At 46.6% G+C, this 17,683-nt stretch overlaps 1 protein-coding gene across 23 annotated transcripts in view; it reads right to left on the reverse strand.

The window, feature by feature from the left end:
• Positions 1–17,683, reverse strand: part of DLG1 (discs large MAGUK scaffold protein 1) — an 818,929-nt gene that overhangs the window by 439,040 nt on the left and 362,206 nt on the right. For all 23 annotated transcript variants that reach the window (XM_082251441.1, XM_082251439.1, XM_082251438.1 and 20 more), the window contains one exon: positions 712–765. In XM_082251441.1, coding sequence (XP_082107567.1) covers positions 712–765 — 54 coding nt within the window. The remainder of the gene's footprint in view (positions 1–711; positions 766–17,683) is intronic.

A 17,683-nucleotide genomic window follows, 5' to 3' on the forward strand; every position in this document is an offset into this window, starting at 1 on the left:
AGGGTTGTGTGCAAGTATGCATCCTGAAGCAGGATTTCGGAGACATTACAAAGTCAATAGCTAGCTTCACATCAGTTTCAATTAATTACCCAATCAAAAGCAGTTTTTTTTTTGTGTGTGAGGTGATAACTGATAACCAAAAAAAAAAAAAACCTTGTCCCATTCTTAGCAAGACACATGTGCCAGTCAGTGTACAATGCCATCTCTCGTTCTCCATGAAAAGATAGAAATTAAAGCTGGCTGTCAATGAAAGCGCCAAGCAAGAATTCCATATGTGTGTACTGCTGCATTCTTTGTGCAAGATATTTGCAAAAATCCTCCCCTGTTTGGAGACCATACAAGATCCAGTCCCTGTCCCTCAGGGATACGTGTCATTGTGAAGTCACCACAACAGCCTAGGCTGCTTCACTGGCATTTTGGACAGATAACCACTGATAAAGTAACTATTTTCCTATCAGTTTAACATCCTTTTTTCTCTGCTCGCAGACCACACAAAATACAAAGACATTTCTGGGATATCAAGATTATACAAGTTTTTGTTTTTAGAAGTTCGGAAACATAAAATATTTCTGTAAGAAGTTTCTGGAATTCACACGATTTCCCTCATTCCCTACACAAACAATCCAAATGATCAACAAGCTCTCCAATATTATTGGTGATGGCTAGAAAGAAAAAAAAAAAAAAAGAAGATTTACATGACATTACACTTACATATGGAGGAGTGTCCAGGCTATCTGTGTTTACAATCACTGGAGGAGGATTTGCCTTAAAAGAAAGCACAAACATTTTAACATTAAAAAAATTCTTACAGTAAGTAACAAAATCATACTTCTGCTTAAAATATTCTTGTCACAGCGCCCATATCAAAGCAGCTTCACACTGAATAAAGTAATATTGCGTTAGGGCAGGGGTGTCCAAACTATGGCCCTCCAGCGGTTGCGGAACTACACATCCCATGAGGCATTGTAAAACTCTGACATTCACAGGCATGAGTAGGTAGTTATGATGGGAATTGTAGTTCCTGAACAGCTGCAGGGGCATAGCTTGAACACCCCTGTGTTAGGGGGTCACACAATAACACAAAACTTCAAGAATTTTAAATACAAGGCTCAGGGGTCATTGGCAGCATTCCAACAGTACAAAGAGTGCAATAAGATATGTAAAGGCGAAATCAAGGCGGCTAAAATAGAACATGAGAGACATATAGCGGAAGAGAGTAAAAAAAAAACCCCAAGAAATTCTTTAAGTACTGTATATAAATAGTAAGAAAGCGAGACTAGAACACATTGGCCCCATAAAAGACGATGAAGGAAATCTGGCCACAGAGGACAGTGAGAAGGCGAAAGTGCTAAATAATTTCTTCTCTTCAGTCTTCCCAAAAGAATTGGGGGGCTACACTAATCCAGCTTGTAATGCTAAATTAAATACACTCAAGGAAGTACCCCCATTGCTAATAGAAGATAGACTTATAACTAAACTAGAGAAACTAAACAAATAAATCACTGGATGGCTTGCAGCCAGGAGATAGCCAGACCATTATTGTTAATCTTTACGGATAGTCTACAGATGGAATGGTGCCAGCGGATTGGAAAAAAGCCAACTTGGTACCACCAGACAAATCTATTAACCTTCTACGATGAAGTGAGTTACCATCTAGATAAAGGAAGGCCTGTGGATGTGGTGTATCTGGACTTTGCAAAGGCATCTCACACAGTTCCCCACAAACGCTTACTGTACAAACTAAGGTATGTAGGTATGGACCATAGGGTGAGTACTTGGATAGAGAACTGGCTTCAGGGGAGAGTCCAGAGGGTGGTGATAAATGGGGAGTACTCGGATTGGGCAGGTGTGGAAAGTGGGGTTCCCCCAAGGATTTGTCCTGGGACCAATCCTGTTTAATTTATTCATAAATGATCTAGAGGAGGGAATATCCAACACAATCTCAGTATTTGCGGATGATACAAAACTAAGCAGGGCAATAACTTCTATGCAGGACGTGGTAACCTTACAAGCAGACCTGAACAAAATAATGGGGTGGGCAACTACATGGCAGATGAGAATTAATGTTGAAAAATGTAAAGTAATGCACTTGGGCGTCAAACACGAATGCAAGCTACTCGCTAGGGGGAGGAACCTCTGGGTGAATCTAAGATGGAAAAGAACCTGGGGGTCCTAGTGGACAACAGGCTTGGCAATGGCAATGCCAAGCCGCTGCAAGCAAAGCCAATAGAATACTGGCATGTATAAAAAAAGGAGATTCACTCCAGAAATAAAGAGATTATTCTCCCGCTTTACAAGACTCTGGTCCGGTCACATCTGGAGTATTCCATCCAGTTCTGGGCACCGATCCTCAGAAAGGATGTGCTGGAACTGAAGAGAGAGTCCAATAGACTCAGAAAATCCCTAAAAATTAACGATCACTTCCTGTTTTGGAAAAGGAACGGTGGTATCACGCTGAGAGTGCTGTTGCGATTGCACCTCATATGTTCAGCAAGTTTCTAGAACCGCTGGATCTTTTGGTAATCTACCCATTAGGATTTACTATTTATCATAAAATCTAGTTCTTGGAGTTCATTAATGTAGACAGGATTAAGAGAATGGGCCCACTACATGAGGATTTAGAGAAAAAAAAAAAACACAGAATAACTGTGAACAGCCTGTAACCCCTCAAGTGCCAAGTTTGTTGAAAAGCAGTACCAGGAGTAGATCACGAATACACGTCCCTTAATGAACTCCAAGAAACCGATTTTACGGACAAAAGTCCCATTTTCTGTGTCCTATAAAATGGACTTAGACCCAAAAGCAAGCATTATATTGCAGCTTACCAATTCTTAGATGTGACAGCTGCATTTGTTTTCTTCATTGGCCTTCTTTCCTTTAGTTTCAACTGGTAATCTGACCAGTTTTGTTTTTTTTTCCAAAAGAACTCCCGCTTTTGTAGCAGGTAAAGGGATAAGACAAAACTATACTATACAGATTTTAGGACTCATGCCTAGATCCTCTGAACACCTTTCCTCCTGGCAGGAAAAAAACTGCAGAAAAATTGATTTTTGTAAGATCTTACCGTAAAATCCTCTTATCTTAAGCTCATTGACAGACGTAGTCCTCCTTGATTAATATCAACTCGGGTTATACTGCCCTCTACAGGAGTAGGACTAGACAGGAAAGAAAACGTTCTGGCCACACCTTAGGGGCAGTCCCAGAGGGTATATCCTCTCACTTCCTGCTACAGGATATCAGTTATGTCACAAAGCAGTGTTTAGAGAATTTAACCCAACTCAGAAAACAGAGGGGCGGGTACTACATCTGTCAATGAGCTTAAGAGAAAAGGATTTTACGGTAAGATCTTACAAAAATCCATTTTTCTCTGTCGCTCATTGACAGACGTAGTCCTCCTTGATTAATATCAACTCGGGACGTCCCAAAGCAGTGCCACAAATGAGGGGTGGGAAAATGGAAATCAAAATCCAATCTAGAAGGCCCAACCGGTGCCAACTAGAAGTTTTAAAGGCTCATCAATCAAAAGATGAGACTCAACTGAAATTCCAATGGAAAAAAACCCTCGAGGTAGACCACCGGTCTCCTCAAATTGCGGCCTGCAAAACCTTGCGGCCAAATGAGGCATCCGCCGATGCCATCACATCAACTTTATAAAATTTTGTAAAGGTATGCACCGACGACCAGGTAGCCGCCTTGCAAACCTGGACCACTGACGCCTGATGGCGGTAGGCCCAGGAAGTACTGAGCGCTCGAGTGGAGTGCGCCTTAACAGGGAACGGAGGATTCCGACCCTTAATAGAATAAGCCTGTACCACCGTCTGTCTAATCCATTTGGAGATAGTCGCGGCAGATGCAGGCAACCCCTTTCTGGGGCCATCCGTGATCACAAAAAGTGAATCAGTTTCACGGAACGATTCCGCAGTCTTCAGGTATACCCTGATTGCCCGAACTACATCCAAGGAATGCAACGCACATTCCCGAGGATGATTGGGCTTAGGACACAAGGAAGGTAGCACAATATCTTCATTCAGATGAAAGTCTGAAACCACCTTAGGAAGAAAGGATGGCTTCGGATGAAGAACTACCTTATCCCTATGAACCACTAGATATGGGGAATGGCATGATAATGCAGCCAGTTCTGACACCCTGCGTGCAGAAGTGATAGCCACCAAGAAGGCCACCTTCTGGGATAAAGTAAGCAAGGGAATCTCCCTGATATTTTCAAAGGGAGGTTTCTGCAGAACCGACAAAACCAAATTAAGATCCCAGGGCGGTAACGGCACGCGCACTGGCGGAGCCAAGTGCCGCACCCCCTGGATGAAATTCCGCACCAAGGAATGAGTAGCCAGCGGCTTCTGAAAGAAGATTGCTAACGCTGAAACCTGACCCTTGATGGTGCTCAAGGATAGTTTCTGCTCAACCCCCTTTTGCAGAAAAGCCAAAATTCGGGTCACCAAATAGGTACGTGTGGGAAAACTCCAACGATTCACACCACGCAATATAAGCCTTCCATGTGCGATAATAGACTTTGCTGGAAGTCGCTTTCCTTGCTTTAATTAGAGTAGGAATAACTGAAGCTGACAATCCTCTGTCCTTCAGTACCTGGGTCTCAATGGCCAGGCCGTTAAAGCCAGCGACTGTAAAGCACGATGGAAGATCGGTCCTTGAGACCGCAGATCCTCCCTGAGAAGAAGTCTCCAAGGAGCGTCCGCGACTAGTCTGCCCAAGTCGGCGTACCCGGCTTGACGAGGCCAGCCCAGAATTACCAGGATAACTGGAGTTCCCTCCACCTCTATCCTGCGGAGAAATCTCAGCAGTAACTTGAGAGTGGGGAAGACATACAGTAGCTGATACTGCCCCTACGGGGCGCTCAGCGCGTCTGCTGCGTCCGCTAGAGGATAGCGGGCGCGAGCCCTGTTGAGCCGACATGCCAACAGATCCATATCCGGGGTGCCCCAATGAAGGGACAGCTGGTGAAATACCTCTGGATGAAGAGACTATTCCTCTTGATCCAGAATCTGACGGCTGAGATAATCTGCCTGTCCACCCCCGGGATGAATATCGCGGAGAGAGCTGGAACAACTGTTCCGCCCAATAAAGAATGTTGGCCACTTCTATGGCCGCCAGGGCACTCTTGGTGCCCCTTGGTGATTGACATAAGTCATGACCGTGGCATAGTCCGATTGGATCCGAACCGGGCTGCCCTGGAGCTGCTCGGTCCAGTAAATCAGACAAAGTCTGATCGCTCTCAGTTCCAACACATTTATCGGTAACCTGGAATTTATCAGAAGAAATGACTTCCCCTGGCTGAGCATCGGAGACCGAAGCCACCAGACCAGAGCCTCCCTGGTCCGCTCACTCAATCGGATCCGATTGTCCAGGGAATCGGGATTCCGATTCCATATGAAAAGAATCTCCTCTTGGAGAATTCGGGTATGAGACTGGGCAAACAGTACTGCCTCTAAGGAGGCGACCATCAGTCCCAGCCAGTTGACGGACAGCAACATCCGAATCATTGACTGAATCTTCTGGAGTTTCTCCGCATGGAGAAACACTCTTGCCAAGGATGTATCCAAAATTAGGCCCAGATAGTTCAGTCTCCTGGTGGGAACCAGCCTGTGAAGATGGGGATATGAAGATAGGCATCCTAAATGTCTATGGACGCCAGGAAATCCCCCTGATGCAGGGAGGCCACCACTGTACGGATGGACTCCATCTCTCCCAAAACCAGAATTGGACGCACCTAGCCCTTTTTCCTGGGCATTGTGAACAGGTTCGACTAGAACCCCTGAAACTGTCCAAGGAATGGGAACTACCACTTCCTGTTGCATCAAGCTGTCCCCCGCAAAGCTTTTTAAGTGACCCGGGGATGTCGAATATTGGAAGGGAAGAATCACACCGGTGGAAGTGATCGAAACTCGATCTTGCATCCCGACCGTATGACCTCGCGAACCCCTTTATCCGGGATTCTGGAGCCATGGTTTCGGAAACCGGTGAAGACATCCCCCCCACCCTAGAGATGGGTGGGGGCCCATTCTGTCGAAGTTTGTGAAACTAAACCAATGGCAACCACTGGCCTGAAGGTTGACCCTATCAGGGAAAAAATGGAGCGGGATTCCGCTTCCACTTTTCGATCCCCCGGATCCCTAAAGGACGGAGCGTCCTCCAACGGGATAACAGTGGCTTTATTTAGTCTGGAAATCGGTGAGTACACTATTGGTGGTAACGTCCATCTTATAATGAGGGATACCTCAAACTGATAGTGCCTAGCAATGCGTTTGGAAATAGCAGGGGTTCGTTTTCGGACAACCCCATTTGGGCAAGGGAAACCCTTCGCTATTTTGGTAGGCTTGCTAGTACCAAAAGAGAACTATCAGTCTCAGCTACCTCTGCCGGTATAATCTCAAGATTTAAGGTTTCCCGGACAGACACAACTAGTGCCTCCACCAACGCTTCTTGTGCTATGGCGGAGGCAGAAGCGTCCTCCTCACTGTCTGAGGAGACCATACCTGAGACAACAACCCCAGAAAAGGGGCTGCAATGACCAGCTCAGAATCCGTATCTGAAGTATCAGATGAAATAGGGGTAGGCGGGGGTCGCTTTTCTTGACCCCCGTCCCTGACAGGCTACCTCCACCCGGGATACCAAAGACTCCAAAACTGCTGATAATGCATCATCACAAGTGGGGTACTGGAGGGTCCTGCGGCCACCTCGAGGGGATCAGGTGGGGATACATGTGTGGCAGGGTTCATGATTAACAGGACACTTGCCAGCCAACACAAAAAAATTAATTGCAAGAAAAAACATTTTTCTGTTTTTTTTTTTTTTTACTTAGTCCCCCAGCGCAATAGCGCCCCTCAGTGTACCTGCTTGGACCCCTCAGAGAGAGAGAGAGACCCCAAGGCTCACCTGATGCACAGAAGTTTCTTATCAACCTGCTTCCAGCACTGTCTGTTACAGACAGGAAGTCTTTGGCTTGCTTTCCCGGGCCAAGGAGGCTGCGCCGCCCCTTTACACGCCTTCCGGCACCTCCCCATAGCTCCTCGAGGTGTTTGGTCACCTCAAACATGGCCGCCCCCATGCTAGAGACACGAGGCTACGCCAATATGGCGGCCCCGTGCGATCTGCAAAAAAATGGCGGCGGCCAGTGTAGGATAGCGGCGGCTTGCAAGCTAGCAGCGGCCTGCGGGAGGTGTGCACTCGGCCTGTGCGGCCTGCGGGAGGTGTCCTCGGCCTGTGCGGCCTGCGGGAGGTGTCCTCGGCCTGTGCGGCCTGCGGGAGGTGTCCTCGGCCTGTGCGGCCTGCGGGAGGTGTCCTCGGCCTGTGCGGCCTGCGGGAGGTGTCCTCGGCCTGTGCGGCCTGCGGGAGGTGTCCTCGGGCCTGTGCGGCCTGCGGGAGGCTGTGCGGCCTGTGGAAGTGACCGGCTTTCTGGAGGAATGGCGACCTGCGGTGCAGTAACTCAGGCATAGGCATCGGCCTGTATACACACTATGACAGGTAGGATACCTCTATACCTCAATAGTAATGCCTTTTAGTAGTCTGCCACTGACTTCAGTCACCCTTACAGTCATATAGTGACTTTAGTCAGCTCCCAAAACAAGCCTCCTGGTTTCTTATTCACAAAATCACACTCAAATTGGGGGATCTGTGACCTGTTATAGGATAGAGGGGGGACCCAGAAACTGAGTGTCCGACCATCCCAGAGAGGGGCCCACGTCCACCAACAAACCCGACAGGGGGAGAGGGGGAACATTCTACTCACCATACCGGAACCAGGCGGGCACCAACTCCTGACAGAACCCCTCTCCACCGGGGTGGGGGGGCTGTCGACCAATACGGACGCCGTGACTCAGTTTGCAACTGGTCACTGGCGTCCAGGCGAGACGTTTAACTCACAGGGTCAGTCCCCGTCCAGTGGGACTATGTCGCGGCAGACCCAGCGCGGAGCTATGGCCTGCACGCGCTTGTAGGCTGAACTGGGGTGACCACTGGATCTCAACATCCAGCCCGTTGCCCAGTTTCAGCGTACTTGCTTGAAGATCTCACAGGAACACTGGAAAAGAAAAGCTGCCTAAAAAAGTATTTCTAAAAAATCTTGCCAGGACCAAAGATCCCAGCAAGGAACTTAGGTCCTTACTCCTAACTAGACAGAAAAAAACGGATATCCTGTAGCAGGAAGTGAGAGGATATACCCTCTAGGACTGCCCCTAAGGCAGGGCTCGACAATCCCCGGGCGCCAGGTTGCATTTGCGACTAGAATTAGCGACCTGGCGCCTGGGTGTGCCCTGCAGAAGGTGTCCTGTCATTTTTGCCCGGACTTCCGCGCACGGAGTGCACGGACTTCCGGGCCGTCCGAAAATTGATGCCCCGGCTTTTCGGCCTACTTGAGATGACAGGCTTCCAATGGGGAACTGGCGCCCTCTTGTGGTGACTGTTTCCACTGCCTTTTTGTTCTCAATTCATTACCATCTCCCAGTCCAGTTAGTTACCTTTGACAGGGAGTGTGGTTATTATTATTTATTTAATTTATTTTTTAAATGTAAAAAAAAAAAAAATAATATTTTTTTCTTTTTTTTTTTTTTATTAAAAAAAATAAAAAAATTCTTTTTTTTCCAATTATTAAAATATATATATATATATATATATATATATATATATATATATATATAAATACTTTTTTTTTTTTTTTTTCCTCATCGCCATGCCACAGCCGAAGGCCCCTTTCACACGGGCTGTCTGATCAGGTCCGCCTGTCAGTTTTTCAGGCAGACCTGATCGGACCCTTGATTCTCCTCTATGATGCTGGAATCTGCCGCCATCTGATCCTGTCCACCAAAAGCAGACGGAAGGTGGTTCTATTTTCTATCCATCCCGTGGATCGGATCAGATGGCATCGGATGGAAAGAGACAGACAGTCTGTTTTCATCCAATTGTGCTATAGAGGAGAGTGGGGTTCTAGTCGTATTTATGTGTAAATTTAGTATCCGTTTTATTAAATAAAGCTTTGTTGTTAGTTTAACCACTTTACCACTAAGTACTGTAATAGTACTGCGGCAAAATGGCTCGTTCCCGTCTGACGACGTAGACCTACGTCGCCAGACTCCTCCCCTGTAGGCGGCGCTCGCGCACCGCCGGAGGCGCGCTCCCGCTGTTTTCATTCACAGCGGGAGTCGGGCAAGGGGAGGAGCAGCGGCGATCGCCGCTGCTCTGCCCCGATCGTCAGGGATCTAGTGTGGAGATCCGCCCGCCTGTGTAAACACAAGCGGGCGGATCCCCTCAGTGACAGGGAGTGACAGATCGGAGTGTTCAGCATAGCTGGACATCCGATCTGTCCCTGTCTCACACAGTCACCTCCCCCCCCACACGTCAGTAAGCACCAGGCATACATTAACCCCTCCCTCTCCAATAAAGTTAACCCCTTCCCTGCCAGTGTCATTTTTACAGTAACAGTGCATATTTATAGCACTGATTACTGCAGTAATGTCACTGGTACCCCCAAAAGTGTCAAAAATGTCAGTCAGGGGTCCAATCTGTCCGCCGCAATGTCGCAGTCCCACAAAAAAAAAAAAAAAAAAAAAAAAAAAAAAAAAAAATCGCAGATCGCCGCCATTACTCGTTAAAAAAAAAAAAATAAAAAAATGACATAAATCTTTCCCTTTGTTAGTAAACGCAATAACTTTTGCGCAAACCAATCAAAATACGCTTATTGCGATTTTTTTTACCAAACATAGGTAGCAGAAAACAAATTGGCCAAAAATTAAAAAAAAAATTGGTTTTTACATCTTTTTTGGGGGGAATTTCATATAAAAAAATGTGAAAAATATTGTTATTTTCTCAAAATAAACGCTGTTTTTTTGTTTATAGCGCAAAAAGTAAAAATCGCACAGGTGATCAAATACCACCAAAAGAAAGCTCTGTTTGTGGGGAAAAAAAGGACGTCAATTTCGTTTGGGTACGGCGTCGCACGACCGCGCAATTGTCAGTTAAAGTCGCACAGCGCCGAATCGCAAAAAGTGGCCCAGACGTAAGACAGCAAAATGCTCTAGTGGTAAAGTGGTTAAAAAAAAAAAAAACTGGCTCCTAACTTTTTTAGCTGGCTCCTAGATTTCAGGAAAATTTGTCAAGCCCTGCCCTAAGGTGTGGCCAGAACGTTTTCATTACTGTCTAATCCTACTCCTGTAGAGGGCAGTATAACCCGAGTTGATATTAATCAAGGAGGACTACGTCTGTCAATGAGCGACAGAGAAACAAATATATAAAAAAAAAAAAAACAACCTATAGCTAGCTGCAAATGCGTTTTAACACATACATGCCTGTAAAAATGGATTTTTGTAAGATCTTACCGTAAAATCCTTTTCTCTTAAGCTCATTGACAGACGTAGTCTTCTTGATTCTCAAGAGCTGGGTTATGTTGTCTCCGCAGGAGTAGGACTAGGCAGAAAGACAAAACGTTCTGGCTCCACCTTAGGGGCAGTCCCTGAGGGTATATCCTCCCTCTCTCTGCTACAGGGAATCAGTTCTGTTTTAAAGCAGTACAGAGAATTTAACCCAACCCAACTCAATGATAGAGGGGCGGGTACTACGTCTGTCAATGAGCTTAAGAGAAAAGGATTTTACGGTAAGATCTTACAAAAATCCATTTTTCTCTATCGCTCATTGACAGACGTAGTCTTCTTGATTCTCAAGAGCTGGGACATCCAGAAGCAGTGCCACAAATGAGGGGTGGGATTGACAAAATCAAATCCAATCTAGAAGGCCCAACCGGTGCCAAACTAGAAGTTTTAAAGGCTCATTATAAACAAAGAATGAGACTAAAGAAAAATTTTCCAACGGAAAAAACCCTCGAGGTAGACCACTGGTCTCCTCAAATTGCGGCCTGCAAAACCTTGCGGCCAAATGAGGCATCAGACGATGCCATTACATCAACTTTATAATGTTTAGAAAAGGTATGCACCGACGACCAGGTAGCCGCCTTGCACACCTGGACCACTGACGCCTGATGGCGAAAGGCCCATGACGCACTAAGTGCCCGAGTGGAGTGCGCCTTAACAGGGAACGGGGGCTCCCGACCCTTAATAGAATAAGCCTGTACTACCGTCTGTCTGATCCATCTGGAAATGGTCGCGGCACATGCAGGCAACCCCTTTTTGGGTCCATCTGGGATTACAAAAAGTGAATCCGTCTTGCGAAACGAGTCTGTCGTTTTCAAGTATACCCTGATCGCCCGGACCACATCCAAGGAGTGTAAAGCAAACTCCCGAGGATGACTGGGCTTAGGACACAGGGAAGGTAATACAATTTCTTCATTCAGATGAAATTCTGAAACCACTTTTGGTAGGAAGGATGGATTCGGACGAAGAACCACCTTATCTCTATGAACCACCAGATATGGTGAACGACAAGATAATGCGGCCAGTTCTGACACCCTGCGTGCAGAAGTGATAGCCACCAAGAAGGCCACCTTCTGGGACAACGTAGGTAGAGGAATCTCCCTAATATCTTCAAAAGGGAGGTTTCTAAAGAACCGACAACACTAAATTAAGATCCCAGGGGGGTAACGGCGCGTGCACTGGCGGAGCCAGATGTCGCACCCCCTGGATGAAATTCCGCACCAAGGAATGAGTAGCCAAAGGCTTCTGAAAGAAGATGGCTAATGCTGAGACCTGACCCTTGATAGTACTCAAGGCCAGTTTCTGCTCAACCCCTTGTTGCAGAAAAGCCAATATTCGACTAATCGAATAAGACCGAGGACGGAACCCCAAAGGTTCACACCATGCAATGTAGGACTTCCATGTGCGATGATAAATCTTTCTGGAAGTCGCTTTCCTTGCTTCAACTAGAGTAGGAATAACTGAAGCTGACAAACCTTTGTCCTTCAGCACCTGGGTCTCAATAGCCAGGCCGTTAAAGCCAGCGATCGTAAAGCAGGATGGAAGATCGGTCCCTGAGACAGTAGATCCTCCCTGAGAGGAAGTCTCCACGGGACGTCCGCCACCAGTCTGACCATGTCGGCGTACCAAGCTCGACGAGGCCAGTCCTCGGTCAGTATGCTCAATCGGATCTGATTGTCCAGGGATTCCGGATTCCGATTCCATCTGAGAAGAATCTCTTGCTGAAGAATTCGGGTATGGGACTGGGCAAATGGGACTGCTTCGAACGAAGCCACCATCAACCCCAGAACCCTCATGCAAGTCCGAAGGGAAGACCAGCTGTTGGACAGTAACAACTGGACTGATGATTGAATCTTTCGGAGTTTCCCTACCGGAAGAAAAACTCTTGTCCTGACTGTGTCTAGAATTAGACCCAGATATTCGAGCCTCTGGGTGGGAACCAGAAATGACTTTTGCTGGTTCACCAGCCACCCGAATTCCTGTAAAGAAATCATAGTAATTTCTATGTTTTGTAGCAAGGTCTGAGGAGACTCTGCATGAAGCAGAAGATCGTCTAGGTAACCAAGGATCGATATACCTCTTTGGCGCAGAAGTGCCAACATTGGGGCCAACACCTTTGTGAAGACCCGCGGAGCCGTGGCGAGACCGAAAGGTAACGCCACAAACTGATAGTGGTTCTCCTCTACGGAAAAGCGTAGAAACCGCTGATGTCCTGCGAAAATGGGAATGTGAAGATAGGCGTCCTTGATGTCTATGGACGCTAGGACATCCCCTGGATGCAGGAAGGCTGCTACCGTGCGAATGGACTCCATTCTGAATCTTCTTATGTTGACGAAAGAATTGAGTGCTCTTAAGTCCAGAATTGGACGCACTTTGCCCTCTTTCCTGGGTATTGTAAACAGGTTTGAATAAAACCCTTGAAACCGTTCTGTCCAAGGAACGTGGACTACCACTCCTTGTAGTAAATCTGTGACTGCTCTCCGCAGATCTTCTAAACGATCTGAGGATAGTCGGATATTGGAAGGGAAGAATCGCGCCGGTGGGAGAGATCGAAACTCGATCTTGTACCCTGACCTTATGACTTCGCAAACCCATTTGTCCGGGATTCTGGAAAGCCATGGATCCGGGAACCGGCGAAGACGTCCCCCCACCCCAGTTATGGGTGGGGGCGCACCTTCAGGCTTTGGATGGTTTATCTTCAGGTCTGGAGGGGGCGGGCTTTTGCTTGCCCGACCAACGACCCCTGACGCCTCCTGCAGGAGCTTTGGAGGACTTAGTTTTTTCACCCGCGGGACGAAAAAACCTCTTGTGAGCAGAAAAAGAAGGCCCTCGTCTTTGACGAGTTCCTCTACCTTTAAAATTTTGCGGTAAAAAGGTGCTCTTTCCACCCGTGAGATCTTTAATGATCTCATCTAAGTTGGCTCCAAATAGACGCTCTCCTGAAAAGGGGATATTAGCCAATGCTTTTTTGGAACCTTGGTCGGCTAACCAACCTTTTAGCCACAGTGTACGCCTGAGAATCACTGCTGTGACTGATGCTCGCGCCAATAATGGAGTGGCGTCTAACGCCGCATCACACACAAACTGTAACCCCTGTATCATTTGTTCCAGCAAATCTGATACCGCCTGAGGGACCTCTTCTAAGTCCCGGCGTAACCACTTGGTCCATTCAGTTACAGCCTGCGAAACCAGACCAATAGCTATTATAGGTCTGAAAGCTGATCCAATCAAGGAAAACATGGTGCGAGACATAGCTTCTATCTTGCGATCCACTGGATCTTTAAAAGACGGAGCGTCTTCTAAAGGAATAACCGTGGCTTTATTCAATCTAGCAATTGGTGAATCCACCACAGGTGGTTCTGTCCATTTCTTAATGAGGGTTTCCTCAAACGGATAACGCCTGTCAATGCGTTTAGAAATAGTAAAAGTGCGTTTTGGCAGACGCCATTCTTCTTCGATTGGATTGCCAAAACATTTGGGCAATGGAAAAACCTTCGCCACTTTGATGCGTTTTTTAGTCCCAAAAGGGATTTCAGTTTCAGCTATTTCCGATGGAATACCCTGTAACCTTAAGGTCTCTTGAACAGATACAATGAGTGCGTTCACCAACGCTTCCTCTCGGGCTATGGCGGATGCCGAAACATCCTCCTCACTGTCTGAAGAGACAGGACCCGAGACACCAATCCCAGATGAAGTACCTGCAACTGCAGAAATAGGCTCAGAGTCTGAATCCGAGGTTTCAGATAATAAAGGGTTAGGCGGGGGTCGCTTTCTTGCGCCCTGTCCCTGACAAGCCACTTCCACCCGGGACACAAAAGTTTCCATAATAGCTGACAATGATTCAATTGTCAATGGGGTGCTGGAGGATCCCGCAGACCCCTCGAGGGGATCCGGAGGAGATACATGAGTGGCAGGGTCCATGTTAATACAGGACACCTTTGCCAGCAAAACAAAAAAACTTTTTTTTTTTTTTTTTTTTTTTGTGTGTCTCCCCCTAGCGCAATAGCGCCCCTCAAAGTACCTGCTTCTCGATCCCACAGAGAGAGAGAGGGACCCCCAAGGCTCACCAACCGATGCAGTGCAGTTTCCAACCAACTGCAGTCAGCGTCTGTCTTACACAGACTGGAAGGAGCCGTTTGCTTTTTCCCGGGTAGAAGGCGTGGCTCCGCCCCCTGTGTACGCCTTCCGGCGTTCCCAGCTCTCCACGAGGTAGCTGGGCTCACAAAACATGGCCGCCCCCATAGAAGAGACATAAGACTCCGAAAACATGGCGGCCGGCGTGACCCGAGGACATACATGCATTCGGTCTACGGCAAAATGGCGGCGGACCGCCGAAATCGTTTTCCCAGCACATCCACCTGCATCTCTGCTAAGAGGCGATATATGGATCTACAGAAGATACACTACACATAAGGTAGGATTATACCTCCTATGTCTGCTGTAATGTTACAGTCTGCTGGGTAGAGTGTTAGCTCTTAAACCAAGTCCACTTCCCACAAACACATGCTGTATTACAAGGGGGACTTGTAAGTATCAGATATATACTGACCATATATGGAGGGGCCCATAATACATACTGCCTCATAACGAGGAAAAAAGGGGACGTTTACTCACCATACCGAACCGACAGGCACCCTCTCTTCACAATACCCTCTCCACCGGGGTGGGGGTTTGTGGACCACTCCGGACGCCTCGACTCTCTGGTACCTGGCGTCCAAGCGAGACTTAACTCGCAAGGTCAGTCCCTCCACTGGGACTCCGTCGCGGCCGACCCAGCGCGGAGCTCTGGTCTGCACGCGCTCGTAGGCAGAAACCGGGGTGACCACTGGATCTCAACATCCAGCCCGTCGCCCGGCCCCGCATACTTACTTGAATATGTCGCGGCCGACCAAGCGCAATGCCATGGTCTGCGCGCGCTCGTAGGCCGGCTGGGGTGACCACAAGTGTCGCCCAGTCCGGCATTTTTGCTTGAAGATCTCACAGGAAAAAAACACTGGAGAAAACTACCTAAAAAATGTCTTTTTCTTAAAGAAAAAAAGTCTTGCCAGGACCAAAAGATCCCAGCAAGGAACTTAGGTCCTTACTCCTGACTAGACAGAAAAAAACTGATTCCCTGTAGCAGAGAGAGGGAGGATATACCCTCAGGGACTGCCCCTAAGGTGGAGCCAGAACGTTTTGTCTTTCTGCCTAGTCCTACTCCTGCGGAGACAACATAACCCAGCTCTTGAGAATCAAGAAGACTACGTCTGTCAATGAGCGATAGAGAAAAGTAGATTTTTTTTTTTTTTCAACTTGGTGCTTATGAGGCCTTATTTATGGAAAACCTTTAGCCCAAAAGGAGAAAAAAATCTGTTGCCGTAATTGCTTATAGGGTGTGCTTGGCTTCCATTTGTTAGTGCATCTAAATCTACAAGTACATCTAACATCCTCCTCCTCCCAGATTAACAATGCTGCTGTCCAAAAGTGCTCCTGCGCTACTTCATCCAGAGTGTAGGCACTCTAATGCAGGAGGCTGGCGAGATCACCAGATGAAAACAAGAGGGGGGAAAAGCTTAACCACCTCAATACTAGGCACTTTCACCCCCTTCCTTCCCAGACCAATTTTCAGCTTTCGGTACTCTCGCACTTTGAATGACAAAGTAACGAACATTGTGAAAAAAAAAAAACAATATTTTCTACTTTCTGTTTTAAAAGAAATCCAATAAAATCAAATTTTGTCATAAAATTAGGCCAGAATGTATTCTGCGACATGTCTTTGGTAAAACAAATCCCAATAAGTGTATGATAAATAGGTTTGTGTAAAAGCTATAGAGCCTACAAGCTAGGCTATGTATCATTGAAAATTGATCAATCCTGATGTACTAACTACCTATCTCATTTCTTGAGGCCCTAAAATGTCAGGACAGTACAAATACCCCCCTTTTTGTAAAGATGACAGTCCAAGGTATTTAGTAAGGGGCATAGTGAGTTTTTTGACGTTGCAATTTTTTTTGCCCACAATAGTTTGGGTAATGAAATCTTTTTTTTTTTCCTACAAAATTGTCATATTAACAAGTTATTTTTTTCAAATGGCATAAACTTTTTTTTTTTTTTTTTTTAGATTAAACAATTACACCCCAAAATATATTCTGCTACTTCTCCTGAGTGTGGCGATGCCACGTGTGGGACTTTTCCACAGCCTGGTCACATACAGAAGCCCAAAATACAGGGAGCACCGTCAGGTGTTCTAAAGGCATAAAATTACACATTTCATTTCCTGAGTACCCATCACATTTTTGAAGGCCCTGGAGCACCAGGACAATGGAATTACACCAAAAATGACCCAATTTTGGAAAGAAAACACCCCAATGTATATTCTACAGGGCATAATGAGTCTTTTGAACATATTTTCTACAAGTTTATGGAAAACATTGAAAGAAAATGAAAACGTATTTTTTTTTACACAAAGTTGTCAATTTATAAGATATGTATAACATATAGCATGTACATAGAAAAAATTACACCCCAAAATGCATTCTGCTACTCCTCCTGAGTATGGCGATACCACATGTGTGAGACATTTACGTAGCCCGGCCAAATACAGAGGTCCAACATGCAGGGAGCACCGTCAAACGTTCTAGGAGCATAAATTACACATTTCATTTCCTGAGTACCTATCACATTTTTGAAGGCCCCGGATCATTTTTTAGCCACGTAGACAGATGTGTGCAAATGATTCCTGGGACAGATGTGTGACAGATGTTGATCACTGGGATGACAGATGTGGCAGATGTGTACCAGATTACAGACATACGTGCGCCAGATGTGGCAGATAATGTGTGACAGATGACAGAAAAAAGTGTCAGATGATCATGGACAGATGTGCCAGATGTTGATCACCGGGATGAAAGATGTGGTAGATGTGCGCTGGATGATCAAGGACAGAAGTGGCAGATGTGCGCCAGATATGGCAGATGATCACGGCCAGATAACGGACAGATGTTCCAGATGTACACCATATGATCGCAGACAGATGTGGCAGATGTGCGCCAGATGTGGTAAATGATGTGTACCAGATCAAGGATTGATGTGCGACAGAGGATCACGGACAGATGTGTCAGATGATGTGCGCCAGGTGTGCACCAGTTGATCAGACAGATGTGAAAGATGTTTAGAATATTTTATTGGGACAGATGTGGGACATGTGTGGGACAGGTGTTTTTACTGCAGGACACTAGGGACAGCAATGCAATCCACTTCTCTTCTGACAGAGGCTGTCAGTGAGGAGGAGAGCAGATCTCAGCTGGCAACCA

This window comes from Pelophylax lessonae (assembly GCF_965119305.1).
Source record: "Pelophylax lessonae genome assembly, chromosome: 3".
Lineage (NCBI taxonomy): Eukaryota > Metazoa > Chordata > Amphibia > Anura > Ranidae > Pelophylax > Pelophylax lessonae.